This window comes from Astatotilapia calliptera, chromosome 9, assembly GCF_964374335.1.
Source record: "Astatotilapia calliptera chromosome 9, fAstCal68.1, whole genome shotgun sequence".
Lineage (NCBI taxonomy): Eukaryota > Metazoa > Chordata > Actinopteri > Cichliformes > Cichlidae > Astatotilapia > Astatotilapia calliptera.
The window spans coordinates 32,582,528-32,606,456 of record NC_137430.1 but is presented as its reverse complement, the minus strand read 5'-3'; the positions used below and the strand labels follow the sequence as shown (position 1 = coordinate 32,606,456).

General features: G+C 40.4%; 3 protein-coding genes and 1 long non-coding RNA gene across 12 annotated transcripts in view; 1 reads left to right on the top strand and 3 right to left on the bottom strand.

Annotated features, from left to right (window-relative positions):
* The window catches only part of LOC113028849 (uncharacterized), a 147,052-nt gene extending 145,164 nt beyond the window's left edge, over nucleotides 1-1,888 (bottom strand). Inside the window, exon 1 of one of the 3 annotated variants that reach the window (XR_013911552.1) lies at nucleotides 1,587-1,885. The gene's annotated coding sequence lies outside the window, so the exon portion shown is untranslated. Of the gene's footprint in view, nucleotides 1-1,586 lie in introns of all 3 variants that reach the window. The other 2 variants (XM_080306790.1, XM_080306789.1) reach the window with 2 other exon arrangements.
* The window catches only part of LOC113029630 (uncharacterized), a 168,883-nt gene that overhangs the window by 74,301 nt on the left and 70,653 nt on the right, over nucleotides 1-23,929 (bottom strand). The gene's annotated exons all lie outside the window — the stretch shown is intronic.
* On the bottom strand, nucleotides 7,843-18,815 carry LOC113029634 (uncharacterized). 3 transcript variants are annotated; one of them, XR_013911535.1, is made up of 5 exons: nucleotides 18,220-18,815; nucleotides 13,796-13,901; nucleotides 12,467-13,651; nucleotides 9,795-10,287; nucleotides 8,867-9,005 (listed from the first exon to the last, which is right to left on the bottom strand). XR_013911535.1 is itself a non-coding variant. In XM_080306782.1 (4 exons), exons 2-4 carry the CDS (start codon nucleotides 13,811-13,813, stop codon nucleotides 8,894-8,896), a joined length of 291 nt encoding a protein of 96 aa, XP_080162908.1. In that variant the 5' UTR covers nucleotides 13,814-13,901; nucleotides 18,220-18,773; the 3' UTR covers nucleotides 7,843-8,893. The 3 variants fall into 3 exon arrangements, 2 of the variants coding, with proteins under 2 accessions (XP_080162908.1, XP_080162907.1); XM_080306782.1 differs by lacking the exon at nucleotides 9,795-10,287 and having other exon boundaries at nucleotides 7,843-9,005; nucleotides 13,491-13,651; nucleotides 18,220-18,773; XM_080306781.1 differs by lacking the exon at nucleotides 9,795-10,287 and having other exon boundaries at nucleotides 7,843-9,005; nucleotides 18,220-18,741.
* On the top strand, nucleotides 10,781-22,079 carry LOC145431191 (uncharacterized). Its single transcript, XR_013911563.1, has 2 exons — nucleotides 10,781-11,132; nucleotides 21,850-22,079. It is a non-coding gene; the product is annotated as an uncharacterized LOC145431191 (long non-coding RNA).

The following is a 23,929-nucleotide window of genomic DNA, read 5'->3' as shown; positions in this document are numbered from 1 at the left end:
TATTATGGGAAATAAATATTTAAATAAAAACAAGCTGCTGATTATTTCACATTTTACTTGTGAGCAACGGCACATTTAAATCTTACAAATATAGTTATTTGGCTTATATCGTGATAGATATCGTTATCGCCTGAAATGAAAAAAACATATCGTGATATGAAAAAATCTCATATCGCCCAGCTCTAGTTGTAGTTATTACGTAATTTATCATAACATAATCGTTGATGTAGGTTACGTCTAGGTTAAGTCTTATATTTATTTGGAATTGAATTCGTTGCGCTATGCTGCTTTGTTCACTATAGCTTTGCGGGCTAATGTTTGTTGTATTTTGTAGGAAAACCAGCCTACAAAATGCTGGAATGTGATCCAGACTGGCGCCCTCTATCAACCTGGTCATACAGGTTAAAGCTGCTACCACAGCCAGATTTGATCGGTTAAGAGAGAGAGCGATATCAATACAGCCACGAAAAGTCCTGCATATATGTGCCCAAGTGTTGTATTGAAGCAATCAAGTGATGAATAACTGTTTTCCAGTAAGTTGTTTTGATATGTTTTTTTTGTTGCATTGTTGATTTGTTCTTCACCGAAGCAGCTAATAAAGCACAATGGATTTTTACAATTTTGCATCTTTCTTATACGATTCTATAATAGAATGAAACAATAATGCCAGTTACATATAAAGACAATAAATTGACCGAATTACGAAACACCTATTTTATTTTTATTGGATCTGAAAAAGTTGTGTAACACTACAACCTGAAACAAAAATTAGATTGCGTTGGCCTGTACAGGAGATAAAGAAAACATTTTAACAACAGCTGTGAAATGGAATAGTCCAAATCACCAAAGTAAACTGGACCTGGGCTTGTTGCAGGGATCTGAAGTTACTAAACATTTTGTGAGTGTATGAACTCACACTTAGGACCATATAATAGTAAATATGTGCGTGATGAAAGCTGGGCAGCAGGCTAACGCCCTTACTCCACTCTGTATGCTTGTATGGGTCTGACCCTTTCACTCCTTTGATTTTTCCTCATACTTGATTTTTTGCCTTTTTGGAAACTATCTTCGTACGGACTTTGTACATAACTGTTTTTGGGGCAAATAAAATGCAAGTAGGTTTTAAAACCGCGGAATTAATGATTTGTTGATGTTTTAATTTTGTTGCCACTCGTACCCACAATGCAATGCGCGGAAGTAACGTGGTACAGCTAGCTTAGCATGTATGCTGCAGTTGCAGGAACACTTTAAAAACAAAGAACAACAAGGTGGTTACAGATATGATTAACCTAACCTAACAAATTAAAAATAAAGCAAAGCAGCCTTTAAACAACCCTATCTCGTTGAGCGTAAAGAATTTACGCAGTGCAGCTAAAGGTTCCAACTTTCTGCCAGCAAACACTCAACTTCTCCCAGCATGCTGAGCTAATGGTTAGCAGGTGTTTTTCTCCAAACACTCTCTCACTCTTCTCTCAACGTGTTCACAATAAACTGTGAACAGACACCGAGGAGAGCAGCAGAAGACCTCATTCAGGAGCTAAACTCAACATGAACTGAACTCACAGTAAAGTTAGCTCGGTGCTTACCTTTAGATGAGCCCACAAACCGAGAGAAACTCCGCGATGAAGCTGCAACTCTTTCCAAACACAGGAAACAGATCAGGGAGCAGAGACCCACGTGGTTCACGCTGATCTCAGCTACGATCCAGGAGACAAGGGTGGGCAGATCGATGCAGATATCGATCAGGACGTTGGTAGTGGTTTATGATCGATACTTCATTTTGTTTCTCTCCTCTAAGTTCACTGCTTTACTCCCGTTTCGTGAAAAAGCAGCTCTCTCTGCTCGACTCCTCTCCCGCACACACACTTTGCTCCGCCCCCTTCTTCCTGCTTTGACGTTGTTTGTTGCTGTGCGGTCACGTGACACAGCTGTACACATGTAACTACGTGAGGTGCTATTCAAAAGTACTTCCTATCTCCTTTTCCTAACCCCTCTTCCTTGGCCTCGATGAAAACGTCATTGTGGAAAGGAGAATTGCTAATGACTCAGAGGGAAGAGCGGTGCTGAGAATATGAACAGCTTTACACTCATCTCTCTTTAACGATGTGACGCCGCATGTCCGCCTGGTGAAACTACAATGTGCAGAAGATGGACTACAAAACAAACATCTTACTTCTTCACAATGTGTTCTAACCCTGTTGTTTTATGGAGCTCATATAAACAATAACAACCTGTTAAATCCCTTAATTCAAACTAATGAATATCAATTCATTAGTTTGAATTTTAAAGAAGAAGGAACATTTAGGGTCAGATTTACAAACATCTGCAGCAGCTCAAACACTTCTAATGATGTTAAAAAGCTGCTGGATTTACTGAAGAGGCTCAGTGTCAGTTTGTGACTCAAAGTTATGACGTATTTTCAACATATACTCGAGACTGAATTGGGCTGGCTATAAACTGGGCCCTGTGAAGACTTGTTGGGCTGCTCTAGGGAGGATAGATGGTTTGAGCGGGACAATAGGTGGAGTTTTTGTGAGACAAGCAGTTTGAATTTAGGTGGGTGTTTTGGCATAATCTGATGTGGAGCTAGCTAAGGTGCTCCGAGACGGGAGTTTGTGTATAAAATTTAAAAATGCAGAACAAAAGAATAAAACACTTAAATTGCAAATGGTTTGTTAAAAGGAAGTCATGGAAAGGAAAATAGTGGGTGAGTAGAAAGGAGGAGGAGGGATTTCAGTTATTCTCCATTGAGGAAAATGATCAAAGGAGGAGAGATCACTGGAATAAAAAAGACTAAAAGCTGTTAGAAATGGAGAAAATGTGGATAGTCTGTCAGTACTGCTTGAGATTCAAGGTAATACTTTGCTAGATAAAGTCATGGTGGGATACGTGAGTTTTAGTGTCTGTGTTTATGTGCCTCCTCCACTCAGGCGCTATAAATGTCAGATGTTTGGTCACATAGGTAGTGCAAGTATTGGGGAAGTGATGAACTGAAGCTTTCCATCCAACTGGTCGACTCTACTGCGCCATCAAGTGGACGATTCAAGTGAAACAGGCTCTTTAATCATAATAATGTGATGTGTAAACCTCTAAACTGAATAAATAAATAGTTTTCATGGTTATTTATCCCAAATATTGTCTCCATATGTCTAATACAAAAGAGAAAGTGGAAACTATCAGCACCGAGTTTTAGTGTGATTGTGTAACTGTGCCATCATGCTTATGTACATCTGGATAATGACACAAACTAGCGTGTGGCGCTTCACGTTTTAGTAAACTAAAAGACAGAAATCAGATTATAGGATCTGTGGTGTTGTTTATTTATATTATGGTGCTTATCATTTGTTATATTTATTACTGTGTGCATACTTTATTAGGAGAGATGAGATTTAAAAAACCTCTTCCTTGCTGGTTCCATCAAAGAAGAAATGGTCAAGTAACTATGTAGCACAACAGTGTGATGGGAAATCAGCTGTGTTTTGCTGCCCATTTTAATTCGAATCTGGCGCAAACTGGTGAGCCAGTTCCTGAATCAGTCACATGTTACTGACTGCCCACGAGGCCTCGAACGTCACTACATACGTAATCAAAGCGAGCCTCGATACGCGCTTCACATAAACTCCCCCAAGATTACCCGACACTCTTCAAAGCTTCGACACACAGGACACATCACTAGTGATCAGGTTAAATGTCGTAAACAATTAGATGACACAAAAGTTTCCAATATAAAAACTTAAATTTTTACAACTACAGTAAAAAACAAAGAAACTATACAGTCAGAACCTTTTATGTAATTTTACATTTATTTCTTATAACATCATAAAATGTTCATTAAGCCGACCAACAGTTTTATTACCAGATCATTTTAATGTCTCCCGAATCTTTAAGCGGTTATAGAGATTGTGTGATTGAGATTGTTGTCTCTGTAAGAAAATGATCACCTTTGACTTTTCTAATGACAACTGTGCACGTGTCACACAGCTGCTTGAAAAACAGCCGATCAGTGTGGAGGTTAGTTCTCCGGGCTTTGGCCCACGCCATGTTCTGCTCATGGAGAAGTTTAGATAGATCAGAAGTAAACCGTGCATTAGCTCAACAATGATTTTCTTTACATGTCCATAAAGGGATACAACAAAATAAGGAAGAATTCAACAACATCAAATGGAAAATTCAATACATGCACAGTATAGCAGGTTCCCTCTCAGTGCAGCCAGCTGGATGAGGTTTACTGATCAAACCATGACAGAGAGATTCTACATTCGGGTAAACCAATCTACAAGAAATGACACAAAAATAAAAATGATAGGATCCAGTTCAGGTGAGTTTGTGATTCAACAGTTTTTATTTATCATCCGAACAAACACAAAAACATAACAAAGAAGCAAAAGAAAGGGAATCGCATACAGTTAAAGTCCTTACATTTACAATTACACATATGGGGAAAAGAGGAGAAAAAGAAACTATGAGGAAAAAGAAAAAACTACCTATTCACCCACAGATTTAAAAAACAAACTACAAGAGTGAACTCTCATCCTTGGTGCTCACTTCCTAATTACCTGGAGGCACCTGAAAACAGCTAACAGTAACAGTTTATCACATAGTTTATGCTGCAAGTAAGTTAATGTTCATTCTTTTGAAAGTGAACCAAGAAGAAAATATCCACGGTCCTTTTGGATCCCATTCTTAAAAATATTACTCAGTACTTGAGATATAGAACTCCAAATTGTTCGATTAATTTGCATTCCCAAAGGTAATGGACAAGGATGCAAGTTTCATTTTGACATTTGATACTGAAGGGGGAAACCTGAGGTGTAATCTTATGCAAAACATTAGGAGCTATATATAGGCGGTGTAAATTTTTGTATTGGGTTTCTCGTAAGCAGTTGCAAGTAAAAGTAGATGTAGCTATGGGAATGGCTCCTTTCCAAGCCTCCTCTGTATACTCATTATTAAGATCCCCCTCCCATAACACTCAGTGTGCTGCTACTATGAGCATATAGTAAAGAATAAAAGGCAGAAATAAAATTAGTTGTCTTTTTGCTTTATAAGAAATGTCTCCAAATCATCATACGTAGCTGTTTCTGCAGCTTGTGAAACTTTGGAATGAACAAGATTAGATTGATTAGCTGGAAAAAGTTTCTTTTTGTTACAACTAGGCTCCAAAGTTAAAAAGGTGAAGCAGACCAAGAGTCTAGGAGGGAATCAAAATTGAGATAACCATGTAACCACTTCCATAAAAAAAAACGGGTATGGCCTGACCATTTATAGAAAATTAAATTTGACAACCTATGCCTCTCCTATGTGTAGGCAATTGTAAGAGTCTAATTTCTAATCCAGGTTTCTTCCATGTCAGATATATTTTGAAAAAACCTTTTCTATATCCCGAGAAACATTCGGGGTTATCCATAGAGGTAGCATTTGTATGGGCTCAAATTGTGGTCAGAAATATTTTGTACTTGTAAATCAGGATTTGTATGTGTAAAAGGAATTTGTGTGTAAAAAAGATATTTGTGTGTTGTTAAATATATATTTTTAGCACTTATTTTATGATTATATTGTTTTATGCATTTTAATAATAAAGGCTTGTAAAGCAAGGCCAGTTTTGACTCATAAACCAAGTGCTCAGCCAGACTGAAAAACAGGAAGTTTAGTGTGGAGCTGCAGAGGCATATTAATAAAATACAGGAAACCAGACAAAGCGGAACTAGTAACATACAAGCAGTTGTTTTTATCGAAACTATGTGTGGCGTGTAAAGGACCAAAATAACACCTATATGAGACACATTTTAGCTTCTAAATGCTAGAGCTGGCTTTGGGCTGTGCAGGGCTCTCTCTTCCGGAAGATGATTGAATAAAGGATCATAAATGTTTTGACCACTCCTGAGTCGGGTTTTCTCCGTTCTATCATGGGGATCAAAGAACCGGGTTTAATAGTGTCGACTTAGCCAAAAAAAATACGTGTGAAACTCTGCACTCAAGTTTCAAGTTAAAAGTACAAATTTTGACCCTAATTTTCTTCCGTTCATCTGATTGGCCAATGTCATGTCAATCACAAATGTAACTATCCAATCAGAGAATGGATGGGTTTGGCTGTCGGAGGGGCGCTCTTTGGAACTGCCAGTCCACACAAAAATCTTTTTTACACACACACAAATTCTTTTTACAAGTACAAAACTGATTTACAAGTACAAAATACTTGTGACCACAATTTGAGCCCATACATTTGTACTGGATATACCAAACAAGGGAGAATATTGATTTTAATTAGGCTCACATGGCTCCTAAAGAGAAAGCAGCAAACTTTGCCATCTGTCCAAATCTTTTCTCTCTTTTTTGTTTTTCCAATGAGAACTGGGGACAAGTTCAGTTTCCATCGGTCTTTAAGAATTTTTAGCCCAAGGTATGTGAGACCGCAAGAGGACCATTGAAAATTGCAAATATCTGTCAGAGAGTTAACCTGATCACCCAGCGGCATAACCTCTGAATTCCCTAAATGAATTCTGGAATCAGAGAACCAGCTGAACTTACATATAATAGACATAATGTCTGATATTGATAGTTCTGGTTTTAATAAGAACAAAATATCGACAGCATACAATCCAGTTTTATGATTTGCTCCACCCACTGTTATGCCATGCATATCTTGGCAAATGGCCTCAGGAGAGGTTCAAGTGCTAATGCAAAGATGCCTCATATCTCTTTTGTAGTGTGAAATGGTAAATGGCCTGTATTTGTATAGAGCTTTACTAGTTCCTAAGGACCCCAAAGCGCTTTATTTCATTCATTCAGTCATCCACCCATTAACACACTGGTGATGGCAGCTACATTGTAGCCACAGCCACAGCGCACCGACAGAGGCGAGGCTGCCGGACACTGGCCCTCTGACCACCACCAGTAGGCAACGGGTGAAGTGTCTTGCCCAAGGACACAACGACCGAGACTGTCCAAGCCGGGGCTCGAACCGGCAACCTTCCCGATCGCCCCAACGATCGGGAAGACTGATGATTGTACACCATTTGTTATAACATAGGCTTGTTGAGGTTTGTAGATAGTTTTAATCCATCCAATAAAACCCTTGCCTAAGCCAAATCTTTGTAATACGGTAAAAAAAAGCATGTCCACTCGATTCTGGCAAATGCCTTTTCAGAATCTAAAGATATAACATAAGCCATATAATTTGTCTGATTCGAATATTGTATAATATTTAACAATCGTCTAATATTTATAAATGAGAAATGATTGTGGACAAAGCTGTTTGATCAGGGTTTATAAGCAATGGGAGAATGCCCCCCAGTCTCATCGCTAATAGCTTAGAGAGTAATTTAGAATCGACATTGATGAGGCTGATCCGCCTATATGATCCAAACCTATCTGGTGATTAATTTTTATTTAAAATTAACGAAATATTAGCCTGTCTAAGTGTTGGGGAAAGACATTCATTCTTAAAAGAGTCTAAAAAAATATCCGTCAATGATCTGGCAAGAAGATGATGTAGTTTTTTAATAAAATTCTGAGCAGAAACCAACAAGTGCTGATGCTTTTCCTCCTTTAAAAGAACTGATAGCAAGTGGCACTTCCTCCTCAGTCACTGGGGTATTTAATGCTTCCCTTGGATTCTCTGATAATGATACAAAAAGTGCTTATCTAAAAATCCTGCCATCTTCCTATCTGTATTACTACACTCTGATGAGTACACATTCACTTAGAACTGCTTCATAATCAAGTTGATGCCTTTTTCTGCATTGTGGTATATGAACTAATACTACCCCTAAGATAGGCTTTGGCATTTATGATTTATTCAGACTGCTTGGCTTTATTTATTTCCCTTAATACATACAAACATTTTGTTTTTCAAAGTCTGTTTAATGAACTAAAGCACTTAATTGTAACACACATAAAAATCAGGAAGGGAGAAAATACTTTGCAGCTTTTAAATGTAAAATCCTGTACCAGTTACTGCAAAAACTAGTGTGAAATGATTTGGAGTTTTGAAAGAAATGGATTTAAGAACAGGGATTACCAAAGCACAAGTTTAAATATAAAAAAAACATTCAAATTTAACTGAGGTAACACAAGATAAATAGATGAAAAACAAGTTTATTAAAAAAAAAAAAAAAAAAGAAACTTGAAATGAAAGAAATTGATGCATATACCCATACACTGATATTTGGTACAATATAAGTTTGGTTAAAAACAAAAAAAAAAAACATATTCACATAGCGTTTATATTACTTTAAAAAGTACAACTACTAAACACTATTGTGTTCTAATTGAACAAAGATTAACATTTAACAGGCATAGAAATTTAGAGCATTAACTCCCTCAGGGGAGAAAACCTTGATTTTCAGGTCTATGCTTGCAGATTCCCAAATTTAAGATCCAGGATTATTCACTGCCGGTTCAGAAATCAGAGCTACCTCATAACATCCAAGTGTGACATCAGCTGCACTCTTTACAGGAGACTCAAGATGAACTCTGTGGAGCCTGATCTCAAAGTTTTTAAGTCTGACCCTGAAACCAGAAGAGGATCTTTCTGTCTCTGCAGAATCATTGTGATCCAGTGATTTCAGTCCTGCATGATCACGCTGATGCCTTTGGTCACAGCTGAAGTTCTCTTCCATGTGTGTACGTTCATGAAGGTTATGACTGCTCGATCGTGAAAAGCTTTTGTCACAGTGTCTGCACTTGTATGGTTTCTCTCCTGTGTGGACTCGTTTATGCACTTTAAGCTCACCTGCAGTGGTGAAGGATGACCCACACTGGTCACACACGTACTTTTTGACTCCACTGTGAATGAGTACATGCTTTTTTAATGCACTTGATGTGGGGAAGCCTCTCCCACATTCTTTGCAGTAGTTCATTTTGTCTCCAGTGTGTCTACGCTGATGTAATTTTAGGCTTTGTTGCCGAGTGAAAGTTTTTCCACAAAGGTCACAACGAAAGTCTTTCCCACCACCACAGTGACGACAGGGTTGACTACTGGATCCATCTGTGTCGCTCTGCTTCTAAACAAAGACACAAAGACAGTGTAAGTCAGGGAATTCCTTCAACATTTTTAGAACTTTTATTGTCATTGTGCAGTTTCTTGCACAGCGAAATTGGGTAGCATGTGGAAGGGATTAAGCACCATCACAGATTACAAAGCCAGAGACACTGCGCCGATCAATGCAGACTCTGCATTTACCAATGAGCTGAACGCGTTCTACACCAGTTTCGAGGTTAGCCAGGTGGCTAATGCTAACTACTGCCTTACAACAGAGGACGGTGATCCGTATCGTAAAGCACGCCGTCCATGCGTCGCTGAGAGTGAACACAAGGAAAGCGGCTAAGCCAGATAGCATCACCGGCCATCTGCTGCGTCTGTTCTGTGAACCAGCTAGCAAGTAAGCTCACTTCCATTTTCAGTGAGTCTCTGGCAAAGTCTGTGGCCCCCACATGCTTCAAGAGATCCACAATCATCCCTGCGCCCAAGAACAACAAGCCCTCATGCCTGAATGACTACCGGCCAGTTGCACTGACTTTGGTGGTAATGAAGGTGTTTGAGAGGCTGTGGAAAAACATCATCTCCTTCTCCACCACAAATACCACAGATCCACTCCACTTTGCTTACCAACCCAACAGATCCACAGAGGACGTCATCGTCCATATCCTGCACACCACTCTCAGCCATGTGGACAGGAAACAGGGTAACTATGTGAGTAGAGCAGTGGCGAGAGAACACAGGGGTGTGTTCTCTCGCCACTGGTCTACTCTGTCTATACTTCAGACTGCGTGGCCACTCATAGCTCTAATACCATTGTGATCTACTGACGACACAGTGGTGTTGGGTGCCATCTCCAACAACGATGAGGCGGCCTACATGGAGGAAATGAAGAATCTGTCATTGTGGTGCCAGGATAACCACCTCCAGCTGAACGTCTGCAACACCAAGGAGGTTGGTGTAAGTATCCCAGTGTCCACATCTCCTCAGGTATGACATGGTCTGCCCACATACAAAAAGGCTAGCCAGCACCTGTACAACTTCTGACAACTGAGGAAGTTCGGTGTCTGTCCAGGGATCCTCAGAACTTTCGATTCAGCCCCTGTGGAGAGCATCCTCACACAGAACATCTCATCCTGGTATGGGAACGGCTGTACTAAGGATGGCAGATTTATATATTAGATTGCTGCTGAAGGACTCCTCTCCTCTCCCTACAGGACATTTACACCAGGAGATGCTGGTCCAGAGCAGCTCAGACACTGAAGGACCCAGTCCATCCCAACAACAAACCGTTGCTCCACGCCATCCTGTCAAGAACAGAGAGACTCAAGACCAGCTTCTGGTTCAGGACATGCAGGTTAAAATAATTCTTCATTTTTGCATCCAGTTTATTTAAAACAAAAACAACTGTATCTAAGCAAAAAGTTATATCATGTTCTTCATAAATACACATGAAAAGTTGCAACCAAATCGGTCTCGCTCCCAATTTAAAGCAACAATAACTGATTTTAGTTAGTAAAGAAGATAATAAGTCATCTAACACTGGCCAAATTGTAGCAGTCTTAACTATGGGAGAATGGGGAGATTGTGACTACAGAAGAGTTATTACTTACTGGTTTTATGACTATGGAAGAAATAAATAATAGCTGAGACTAAAATACAATAAGCACTGCTTTTATATGCAGTAGAATTACTAAGGAGTTATTACAGAAAGTTAACAAATTGAATGAGCAGAGTAGTTCCAAACAGTCAGGCTAAAATTAAAAGATAAATACTAGGGGTGCAACGATATTCGTATCGATATTGAACCGTTCGATACAGTGCTTTCGGTTCGGTACGCATATGTATCGAACAATACAACATTTGTAATTTATTTTATCAACTTTCCTTCTGACGATGCTGTCTGTGTTGAGCGCTCAGTGAATCTGCGTTCGACTACTCCGCCGCCTAGGCTCGACAGTGCAGCCTAGGCGGAGTAGTCGAACGCAGATTCACTGAGCGCTCAACACAGACACCATCGTCAGAAGGAAGAGCGCAGGGCAAGCTAGCGAGACAGAAGTTAAGCTCTCCTTGCAAGATGGACCTCCCCCACCCTCATTCAGATCTGGCGTTTGGAATTATTTTGGTTTTCATGTGACGTATGACCCTGAAGGTAAGCGAGTCATGGACTAAAGTAAAACAGTATGTTGGATGTGCCATGCAATGCTCAATTACATGGGTGGGAACTAGTGTGTTAGCGCAGTTAGCTCGTTAACGTGTTGGCCGTCTAGCCCCATGAACGGGCGATCGGCGGTAGCTCGTTAACGGAGATTTGCCGTGTTGTGGCGTTAAGGTCATTTCAACGAGATTAACCTGAAAGCACTAGTGGGAACACAACGAATATGACTGCACATTTACGCCGACATCATCCTAGTGCAAAGACAAGTGGAAGCAGAAAAAAAACAACAAGCATGCTACTAACTTTAGCCGAGTCATTTAGACAGCTGTTAGCACATGATTCTCCTTATGCTGCTGAGAATATAGCCCAGAAGAAGCGGATAGTATAGCTTTTATTTTGGAAAGAGACATTTCTCTGTAATAAACTCTCTTTTCCAAAGATGAGTGATTCCTCAATCAGATACAGGGCTCGCAATATCGCTAGCCCAACGTCCCGGGGCTAGCGATTTTTTTCAGTCGGGCTACCAAAATCTATCTCTGCCCTGCCCGTCGGGCTATTGTAGGAAGGAAAAATATATGTCAATGCTTTTGCATTCTTTCGGAAATGTAGCTGGGTAATTATGTCATTGGCATCGGTGAGCCACTGTCAATATGTGACATATTGAAATCGCGTTTGAATTTGCGCTTGTTTTTTGCTTTCACTTTGCAATCGCGTGAACTGTGTATAGAGAGCGACAGTACTGATCTGTGAGTGATGATAATTTGTGCACCAATTCCTCTGACATCGTCTTATTAATCGTTAGCTTACTATGCAAACATGACGAGTGAAATCTCCCGCAGCTTAAACATGTGAGAGGTTGATCGCGCAGAGAATCGCTGAGCTTATGTGAGTGCGTGTGTAAAAGCATTTCAGTTCTGCTGAGCCAAATAAGACAGGTCAGGGTGAAGAAGTGACAGCCAAAGAAAAGCTTACCACAAAACGGAGAAATTATGACAAATCAGACTATAAGGCAAAAAGAAAGTGCAGCTTTATGGTTTCATGGACAAAAGAATTTCTGTGGCTGCAATATGACGAGCTAAATAACCAGGGCTGCACATAAGTGGTCCGCAGGTGCGCATTCGCTGTCAAAATAAAAAACACGCACAAGGGTTAGGGTTAAATTTAAAAACTGTACTTTTGAGTTAAAATATATATTTATAATTTTAATAAATGACAAATTAAAAAGGCATGAACATTTTTTTGTATCGAAAAAATATCGAACCGTGACACCAAAGTATCGAACCGAACCGTGAATTTTGTGTATCGTTGCACCCCTAATAAATACATACCTCACAGTAACTGCACTTGTAGAGTTTCTTTCTGGTGTGGATCTCTTGGTGGAGTTTCAGGTGACGTGGAGATTTAAAAGCCTTATTGCACAGGTCACATTTATAAGGTCTCTCCTCAGTGTGGGTAAGCATGTGGCTTTGTAAGTGTGTGGCTGTTGTAAACAGTTTCCCACACTGATCACAGCAGAAACCATCCTGTCCGGTATGAATCTGTAAGTGAACATTGCGGTACCCTGGCGTGCTGAAGGATTTCCCACAAATGTCACAGCTGTACGCCTTAACTCCAGAGTGGGTAACTAGATGACATTGTAAGTTACTAATTTGAGCAAAAGTTTTACCACACTGATTACAGCTGTATGGTTTAACTCCACTGTGGATGTTTTTGTGTGTTTTTAAGCTTCTAGGATACGTAAAAGACTTTCCACACAACTCACAGCTGTATGCTTTAACTCCACTGTGGATGAGTTTGTGTGTTTTTAAGCTTTGAGAATGGGTAAAAGACTTTCCACACAAGTCACATCTGTGTGCTTTAACTGCACTGTGGATGATTCGGTGTGTTTTTAAGCTTCCAGCTTGGGTAAAAGACTTTCCACACAACTCACAGCTGTATGCTTTAATTCCACTGTGGATGAGTTTGTGTGTTTTTAAGCTTTCAGCTTGGGTAAAAGACTTTCCACACAACTCACAGCTGTATGGTTTAACTCCACTGTGAATTAGTTTGTGTGTTTTTAAGCTTCTAGGATAGGTAAAAGACTTTCCACACAACTCACAGTTGTACGCTTTAACTCCACTGTGAATTAGTTTGTGTGTTTTTAGATATCCTTTCTGACTAAAATATTTTCCACACAACTCACAATTGTATGCTTTAACTCCACGGTGCATGAGTTGGTGTCTTTTTAGGCTTCCAGGCTGGTTAAAAGACTTTTCACACAACTCACAGCTATATGGTTTAACTCCGCTGTGGATGAGTTGGTGTGCTTTTAAGTGTCCTTTCTGGGTAAAACATTTTCCACACAAGTCACACCTGTACGGTTTAACTCCACTGTGGATGTTTTGGTGTGTTTTTAAGCTCCCAGACTGGGTAAAATCCTTCCCACACTCTTCACAGCTGTATATTTTCTCTCCCGTTCTTCTGTGAGGTTTGTCGGCCTCCTGAGAGCGCTGACTTCTCGCTCCATGTTGGTCCTGCAGTGACAGAGATACAAACAGAGGCAGTGAGTGAAATGCAGTCGTGGAACAAACTGAAACTCCATTAGTGGAATCAAAGATGTCAACAAACACCAGCTGTGCACAGTTTCAATAACAGTGTAACTGTCATATTTTTCTCACCTCCTGCGTTGAAGTCATTGTTTCCTCTGTAGTGGCTGAGCTGAGTCCAAATGGCTGAAACTGTTCCTCTGCTGCTCCACCAGACTCTTCTCCTCCTGTTACTCAGCTGGGACACAAAAGTATAGATATGTATTTTATCCCTGACAAGAAGAAGCAGAGCAAATAAACATTACTACACTCAGTGACAACAATACCTATGAAGCTTCAAGGTGAAACCCCAGGAGCAAAAAGAAAGTCATCAGCTGCAACAAGAACTTGAAAGGGAAAAAGCCACTGAGCTCCCTGCATACCACCACCTTTACCCGGTGGATGCTGCACCCTGTATATATGAACTTCCATAGACACACAAAGATGGAGTCCCACTCAGGCTCATTGGTAGCAGCATAAACTCAGCCACCTACAACATTTCCAAGCACCTCATCACCATCCTAGCTCCCCTTGTGGGGAACACAGCCCATCACATCAAAAACTCTGCTGACTTCACCAACAAGGTCCACAAACTTACACTTGATCCAGATGAAACCAGAGTGTCCTTTGATGTGGTCTCACTTTTCACTTGTACACCCCCAACCGAGGCAGTGGAGACTGTCAGGAAACAACTACAACAAGACAGCTCCTTAAAACCAGAACCAGCTTCACCCTGATCAGGTCTGCACACTGTTAGACCTCTGCCTTACCACCACATATTTTAAATACAACGAGGGTTTCTACAGACACAAACATGGATGTGCTGTGAGCTCCCCAGTGTGTCCCATTGTAGCCAAACTTTACATGGAGGAGTCAAAGGAGCTTGCAAAGAAAAGCGTCTGGACTTCTTTAAGTTGCTTGAAGACGTTTCACCTCTCATCCGAGAAGCTTCTTCAGTTCTAAGGTCAAATGGTGGAGAGTCCCAGATATAAACCTAGTGGCAGTTTCCCCCCACAGAGGGACAAAAGGACCCCCTGATGATCCTCTAATCGCCTGAGCCAAGATGGGAAACTGGGCGTGGGTCCCAATCAGCCAGAGTTTCGGGTGTGTTCATTGTGAAACCTGGCCCCACCTTATCATGCGAATTCCTGAGGTCAGATGGCCCAGGATGTGAGTGGGCGTTAAGGCGTCTGGGAAGGGATCTCAAAACTGGATTATAGATGAAAGATTATAGATGATTAAAGATTATAGATGAAAGAAGTCATCTATGTCCACTGTGAGTGACCATCTTTGAACAGAGGCGGGGATTTACGACACCAACTCTCTGCCATCTATAATCCAGTTTTGAGATCCCTTCCCAGACGCCTTAACGCCCACTCACATCCTGGGCCATCTGACCTCAGGAATTCGCATGATAAGGTGGGGCCAGGTTTCACAATGAACACACCCGAAACTCTGGCTGATTGGGACCCACGCCCAGTTTCCCACCTTGGCTCAGGCGATTAGAGGATCATCAGGGGGTCCTTTTGTCCCTCTGTGGGGGGTCACTCCCACTAGGTTTATATCTGGGACTCTCCACCATTTGACCTTAGAACTGAAGAAGCTTCTCGGATGAGAGGTGAAACGTCTTCAAGCAACTTAAAGAAGTCCAGACGCTTTTCTTTGCAAGCTCCTTTGACTACGAGGACCTGGATGACTGAGAACCTTCACAGACATATTTACATGGAGGAAGTGGAAAGAAAGGCTCTTGGCTCTTTAACAGGAAGACTCTAGACTAACTTTTTGCCAAGATTGCCCTGGTGTGCCTAACTTTTTTCCTTAGGTGCACCACAATTTTTCAACCACATCGTTGAACACCGCAGTTTTAACTGTGACTTTTTCTTTAAATTGCTGTGCTTACAGACAATATTGATTTGTAAATGATTAACTAACAATCTTGTCAACACAAAGTTCTTTATTTGGAACACTGCTCTACAAGAAAGATATGTTACTGAAAAAGTGCTTGTGCTTAAAGTGCTTTGGCAGTTTTAGGTAATATTGTAGACAATGTTAAACTTAGTCATCACATCGGCCTCCTCCGTCGACCTGTTTGCTGCTGCCTGCCACTGAAAGCAGTGGGGAGTTGGGGCACTTGGACAATGCATTTATCACAACATATACGGTAATTGTTTTCTGGTTACACTGTGCTTTTTCAGCGTTTCAATTAAGAGTCATGAATACAGAATTGCCGGGCATGGTCTTTCCACACTCACGACAGTAAACGCTAGTGGTGCAACGGATCACGGTTGATCCGAAATCCAAACCGATCCCTCTCCACGGTTCGGTACGCACGTGATCCGAAGATTCGAAAAAGAAAAGAAAAAAAAGTATGTGTTTGGTGCGCTTGATCAGTCTGTCAAGCAGTAGTTATGGTCAGCGCTAGCGGTCCAAGTGAAGGAGCAGAGGAGTTTGCGGCATTTAAGCAGCCTTTTGCTGCCCGATCCGACCGGGCTAAAGCTATTACTAAAGCTATTGGGGTGTTTAGCTGCAGACGGGAGGCCGTATTCTGTTGTGCAAAACAAGCGGTTTAAACTGTGATGAACGTGCTTGAGCCACGCTATGATATCTCGTTGTGCGTCCACTTCAGTGTGACAAGATGGTTCCAAGCATGTATGAGCAGGAGAAGTTTAAAGTCATGGCTGAACTGTCCCAGGCATCTTCTGTTGCTCTAACTACAAATGGGTGAAGCTCCAGGGCAACGGAAAGCCACGTGACCGTGACTGCTCGTTATATCACAGCGGAGTGGTAGATACAAAGCCCTGCACTGCCCTATAGATTACATTAGATTAGATGGAACTTTATTTATCCCTCGGGTGGGTTCCTCCGGGAAATTCAGTTTCCAGTAGCACAGCACCGACAGAAGTCGCAGAATGTGAGCAGAAATATACCATATTTACACATATATAAATACAGAGAATACAAAAGGGATAAATAGAATAAATAGGAATAAGAATACAAGGGAACGGCACATTTCAAGTATTGTGAGTCTATTACACCGTTGGATATTAACAAAAACTATTGCACAGTGAAAAGGCACTACAGCTACTTGTTCCCCCCTTCTTTGTCCCCGTTTCCCCTCCCTCTCCCCTCCAGCGAGGAGTTAAACAGTTTGATGGCGTGTGGGACTTTTTAAGTCTGCTGGTCCTTGCCTTTGGGAGAAGCAACCTGTCACTGAACAGACTCCTCTGGTTGTTTATGGCCGTGTGCAGAGGCTGCAGAGGCTGCCCAGCCTGGTCCATAATGTCCATATTGCACCTTAATTTGTTTTTATATAAGTGCGTGGAATGAGTCTTCAGTTGATTAAATAAGTAAATGGCGAGTCGAATTTTTGTCTTTTTTTCTATTTTTGATGATCCAAAAATCGATCTGATCCGTGATTTAAAACCGTGATCCGATCCGTACCGTGAGATTTTTGATCTGTTGCACCACTAGTAAACGCAGTGCATTATGTTGTCAGCTTTACTGTATCACAGCCAGGGAAATTGGTCAAGCTACTCTATTCGAAATGTATTCACGTTCCCCCTTTTACTGTCAGTGGGCTGTGGCTCGGAGTCAATCATATGTGGCTCATTATTTGATGCGGTCTCTGAACCAGTGTTAAAAATAAGCTGAAAGGTTGATGGCTCCGTGTCAGAGCACTGGCTATGAATTTCAGACAGATCAGGCCTTAACTTAATGAAAAAGTTATCAATTGTTCTTTTCATCTTTCCTCATCACCCACAGCTACATCCCGTTCTTTCGAGCCTCGGCCTAGATTTCTATAATCCATTTGATTCTGATTCAGCAGGTCTGGACTTGATTCAATTCAATTTTGACTCACACAGTCAGAAATATTATAATTCTAGTAATTTATCAGTATCGACATTTGTCAGACTTCATCAGAGGTGTAAGCATTATGGCAGTCAAAGTATTTGAGGATAAAACACAGGAAAACATGAAGGACATTTCCCTGGCCTGGCTTTTTACAGCAGATAACCCGTTTTAGCTGTTTTGTGGTTGTTGAAGTAGTTTTGTGAGTTTTAACCTGAGATTTGGCATTTCTGGCAAAATATATTTATATTTCAAAATCCATTTACGATTTAATAAATAGATATCGCATTGTTCATGCTAAAATCAATTTGAATCAGTTTTGAATCGATTTTCTAAACCCACCCCACCTCACACACCAGGGTGAGTTGGGGTGGGTTTAGAAAATCAATTCAAAATTGATTATCACTTCAAATAGAAATGAGGCTGTAGAGGTTTGGTGCAGGCAGAAAAACAGCTGCAGGGACAATGAAAAGACTTTTCTGCTCCAACTTCTCCCAGCATGCTGAGCTAATGATTAGTTGGTGTTCTTCTCCAAACACTCTCTCACTCTTCTCTCAACGTGTTCACAATAAACTGTGAACAGACACCGAGGAGAGCAGCAGAAGACCTCATTCAGGAGCTAAACTCAACATGAACTGAACTCACAGTAAAGTTAGCTCGGTGCTTACCTTTAGATGAGCCCACAAACCGAGAGAAACTCCGCGATGAAGCTGGAACTCTTTCCAAACACAGGAAACAGATCAGGGAGCAGAGACCCACGTGGTTCACGCTGATCTCAGCTACGATCCAGGAGACAAGGGTGGGCAGATCGATGCAGATATCGATCAGGACGTTGGTAGTGGTTTATGATCGATGCTTTAGTTTGTTTCTCTCCTCTAACTTCACTACTTTACTTCCGTTTCGTGAAAAAGCAGCTCTCTCTGCTCCTCTCCTGCGCACACACTTTGCTCCGCCCCCTTCTTCCTGCTTTCCCGTTATTAATCTTGCAAACAGCAACGCAGTCAGAGAGGGAAAGAATATCCAGGTCGCTCATTTAGTGCTGAAATGAAGTTTCAGTCATACCTGTAAACTAAAAGCTGACATTAAAAATAATATATTTTTTATATATTATATTAATCCCAATCAAATCTACCCTTTCACAGGGTAGAAGGGGGAGTGGATGCTGCCGCTGCTGACAGACCACGTGACTTTCGCGCATTGCATTGTGGGTACAAGTGGCAAAAAAATCAAAACACTGCATCAAGCGCTAGTATTTCCAGCACCGGTAATAATTAATTCTGCGGTTTTAATCCCTACTTGCATTTTATTTGCCCCAAAAACAGTGATGTACAAAACGACGGCGAACACGGCAGGTCTGTACAAAGACAGACTTGACGAAAAGGCAAAAAAAAGTACTTTTGGACATATTTACTGTCAGATATTAGCACCAGCTGTTAGCCACTGGGCTGTTTTCGGATAGCTGGTGTTCTGGGAATCGATCCTACCTGGAAAAACATCCTACCCAATGTTCACATATGCGCACAAATCCAACAACGAATTAACTTTTTTCTCTCACCCATCCGGAATACTTCTTAAGGTTATGGTTATAGTATAACGTCATGCTAAGGTGCTGTTCTTCCTTCTGTGCCATTGTAAGGTGACCTTGAGGGTCTTAAAGGCGCCTATATATAAAATGTATTATTATTATTATCATAATCATCATTATTACTATTATTAGAATGTGTTAAATTACCACTTTTATTAGAATTTAACAATCCAACTTTAAACTTCAAGAATAAAGACGTCTGAACATAAAAACAGTTTTTATTTTTCGAGTCAAATCATTCTTATTTATGTAGCACATTTAAAAACAGCAGAAGTTAACCTAAAGTGTTTTTCAGACAACACATTATTCTCATGTATATATCTAATGTATATCTCATGCACATATCTTTCTTTCTACATGGCACTTTAATTCTTATTGTTTGCACTGAAGCACCACAGCAAATTCCTAATGTTGTAAACCTCAACATCTGGCAATAAACCCATTCTGATTCTGATTCTGACATTCACATTCCATGTCTTCAAAGATCACAGTTTCACAACACATGATAAACTATGAAAGCTGCATTTGGTTGTTTTAATCAACACAACAAAACACACCAACAGTGGAAAGAAAAATTCACACACATCATGAAATGTTGATGAACCATGGTGATTGTGACAGAGCAGTGAACTTCATAATAACTTCATACTGTCACCGGGTTCAAACTAAAGGAATGCTCACAAGAAATCATCAGAGTATCAAACTGTAACATTATAAACATTATTACTTAAAAAAATATTTTGTAGTATTTAGTTACTTTTATAATAGTGTAAATCAATTGTTAACTCAGTTACTTTTTTGAAGAAGTAACTATAACTAATTACTTCTTCAAAATAACTTGCCCAACACTGAAAACAACCCGATGAGATCCATGCCAGTGCACACAAACTGGACCTCCACTAATGGTAACATGCGCAAAGGTGGTTTTGGAATGGTTAGCCTTTATTTCATTAGTCACTGTAAAAGCTGCTCTTTAGAAACACAGGAGTGCACACTGCACTAATATTTTTTTTCAGCTTATCTTCCTGTAATCTCACTTCAGGTATTAACAATCACACAGTTTTGTGTTTGGACTTTGGAAGGAAAAATCATCTTTTTAGCATCTCAAACACGCCCTCTGCAAACTTCATACCCACAGCAGGTTTTTGCAAAAAACCCTGTTCACTGTGAGTGGAGAACAGCCAAGTCTCCTCCTTTGATAAACCTCCACATGTGCCACTGAAAACAGTTAAATTAGTTTGAATCTGAAATCCTGGCTCAAGCTATTTGTTGTGAGACAATTTCTTAATTTTACACACTAAACTGCTTATTTAGACACACTTTACACAGAGTTAATCAAATACAACTAATGCTTTAACAGCATAAGGATTTCATAATACAAACATCAAATCAACAAGAAAACAGCTTCAGAACATCTGGATCAAAACGCATTCACTAAAAATAACAAAATGTGGCCAATTTGTGGATACGGTAAACACACTAAAGTGAAAGGAGGAGCCAAAAGTAGAGGTTTGATGGAATTTTAATTACCTAAAATGTGATGTTTAAAATGGTCCTGATGTGTGCTGCTGTAGTGATGTGACGGTCGCGAACGAAACGGCTCTTAGAGCCGACTCTTTGAGTTGAGAGCCGGCTCGTGTTTTTTTTTTCTTTCTTTCTCTCACCCTCTCTCTCGCACTTGTTTTCTGCTTCACTCCGCATGTAAGCCTTGTGCTTGCACAGGGCAGAGGGGGGAGGGGCAGTAGTTACACTCGCAGTAGCACAGGAACAGAGCGGGAGGGAGAGAGAGGCCGTATCCCAATTCAGGGTCTGCAGCCTTAAAGGCCGCATTTTAAGGCCGATTACGTCACAGCGACGCGACCAAGGCTGTCCCAATTCAAAGGCTGCTCGAAATCCGGCCTCAAATGCGTCCTTCATTTCCCTGAATTTTAAGGATGTGGTGGTGTAGACTTCGTGGCCCAACATATCCCAGACTTCATAGCGCGGAGGTGGGTGTGGATAATTTTGCCGAAAAAAACGGTGCAAGAGGAGCGGCCGAAGAGTAAACTTTTAAAAGTAAGTACTGAATATTATGTAACTTATTTATGCGCGAATGTTTAATAATGAAGAACATTAAAACATTCCTGTTGGCCACATGTCGGCAAAGTTATGTGACATTAGTGATGTTTGTACTAACTTGGTTTTAAAGCCTTTACTTTAAAATATACGCCGTTCAATAGCTGACCTTAATCTTACAGAGAATGTGATGATTTTATGGATAATTAAAGTCAGTCATGTATCCACAAACACAACAAGCTGAAAGTCAGTGATGCTGCTCGGTTTGCAGTCCTGAATATCACGGCACAAGCAGGATCCACTGCACTGTTAATGTTAGCTGTGTTATATTGCTGCCTCTGTTCGGTGGTGTCGAGCCAAACGGACTTTAACGTGTGTTTGAACGAGCTGACGGTTCACTCGTTAAGCTGAAAGAAAGATGCTTTAATCACAGCAGTCACACATGTGTCCACTGCACCATCTGGGACTCTTCTTGTTTACACTCGTAATAACACAAACACTAAATCCTGCTTCTCTGTGCTGTTGTGTAGCAGTGTGTACACCTGAGACTGTCACCTGTCTGTCTGTCCTGCACTCTCTCTCTGTTTCTTTCTCTCTGATTGTGGAATAAAAGTATGAACATGTGTTTATAAGTTACACTTGTGTTTGAATCCTGCAGCTTATCACACATTTGATGTCCATGTGTGACAACTGCAAGTGTCCAGAGTGAGGACAGACTGAGGGACCCACTGCTGCACATCATCTGTGAGGCTTTGCAGCCCTGATGATCCACCAGGACAAACTCAGCAGTGTGTGAGGAAGAGGAGGAGGAAGAGCCAGCAGCAGCTGACAGATGGAGAGAATAGACAGACTGTTCCCTGTTTGTGAAGGACTGCTAGGAAAGTTTAACATAACTGTCTGTGCTGAATCAGTCTTATTAGGTAATGTTCACATAATGTGATCATCCCAGTGTTTCCAGTGTGGGAGAAAGTACTCAGGGCCTTCAAGTTACACACTATGAAAGGCAGAAACAAGTTCACTGCTGTAATAACTAATAATGATTAACTATAATATTGGTCATATTATATTTACACTGACTTTAGTCTCAAGAACAACGTTAGCTAATTGTTATTTAATAGCTAATCTTAAAATGACTGTTCAGTACAGAAATGAAGCCCAACAATCATGTTTTGCAGTTCCGTGGTCTCAGCCTCCGATACTCCTCAAATCACACAAAGCTCTTGTAGCAACAAATAAACAAATGAACAAAATATGTTCTTCTTCATTTCTGTCAAATAAAGCTGTATGAAACGTTTCCAGCTGTTGCTAGGCAACCTGGGCAGCACGACGGAGGCTAGACCGTCCCATTTCACAAGCCTCGCACTTCCGGTCTTAGTGGTCTTTGAGTACGCGGCCCTTGTGGACTGTTAAGGCTGCGTAGGTTAAGGCTGCAGAACCTGAATTGGGATACAGCCAGAGAGAAAGTGAGCCAGGGACAACAACGTCACATTAGAAAGGTATAGTAATTATCAAATCAACTATTTACAGTTGCGGATGATAAAGGATTCAGAAAGTTTATTCATGCAGGCGTATATGACAGAAAATGTGCATCTTCTTTTCTTTTGCATATTTTAATTTATATTTAATTGTATTGTGGTTTGCAGTGTTTTGTGTTGTTTCACTTTAAATGTGTTTAAATGGAAAAGGTTGAAAATTTAAATAGTTAAAAGTTGAAATGTAAATAGTTGTTTTTTGTATTTTATTACATTTTATGTGGAGTGAATAAATAAAATACCAATGACCTAATTTGGTGTGTGGTAGTAACAGGTGAACATTTTTAATCATAATTATTTGAATATATAAGAGTGCTTGTGTATAAATATACAAACAATACACATATGCTTTCAATTGTGTAATTTAAGTGATCTAGGTAGCTCTGTTTTGGAAGTTCAGTTAATGCTAGACATGTGTTTTGGAGTTTGTACGTGCTTTGTCTCTAGAGGCCACCGTATATATTTCTATATAAACATATATAAATAAAACCACGTTTTATTTTAAACATTAGTAATTCCTTTTGTACATAATGTTATATCATTGTTAATGATAAATTAATTAAAGCAACAAAACTCTTCACCCTCCTGCCCTCTGGGAGGCGCCACAGGAGCCTCCGGACTAAGACCACCAGGTACCGGAACAGCTTCTTCCCCACAGCTGTCAGACTCCTGAACTCTGCCTCCTGACATCTGACCCACGTTAAACTCATGGACTGAACATACACACACCCACAATGGACAACTGTACCCTCAAACACAATAATAACATGGACTGAACCACCACTCACAACCACTAGCACTTTATATAGCCTCTGTAGAAACTATCTACACCCTCACTTATCTTAACTGCACTACTGTATAGCTCTGTGTAAATAATCATTCTGTACATTCGATAATTTTTAATCCTACAACTGTTTACAACTTGCATAGTTCCCATTTCTGTATAGCTGTATATCTCAGATTTCTGTAAAGTTATTTATTTCATATTCTGTATAGTTTTTCATATTTATATCCTGTTCATATCATGTACATAGCTTGTACTCACTACAGCCTGTACATACTTATAGTTATAGAATATTCACAACATACTTCATACCGTGTACATTATAACATACCATAATAGACCCATTTCTGTAATATACTCACATATCTATATTATTGCTAATATATATTGTAATATATCTATATCACTAAAGCACTTCTGGA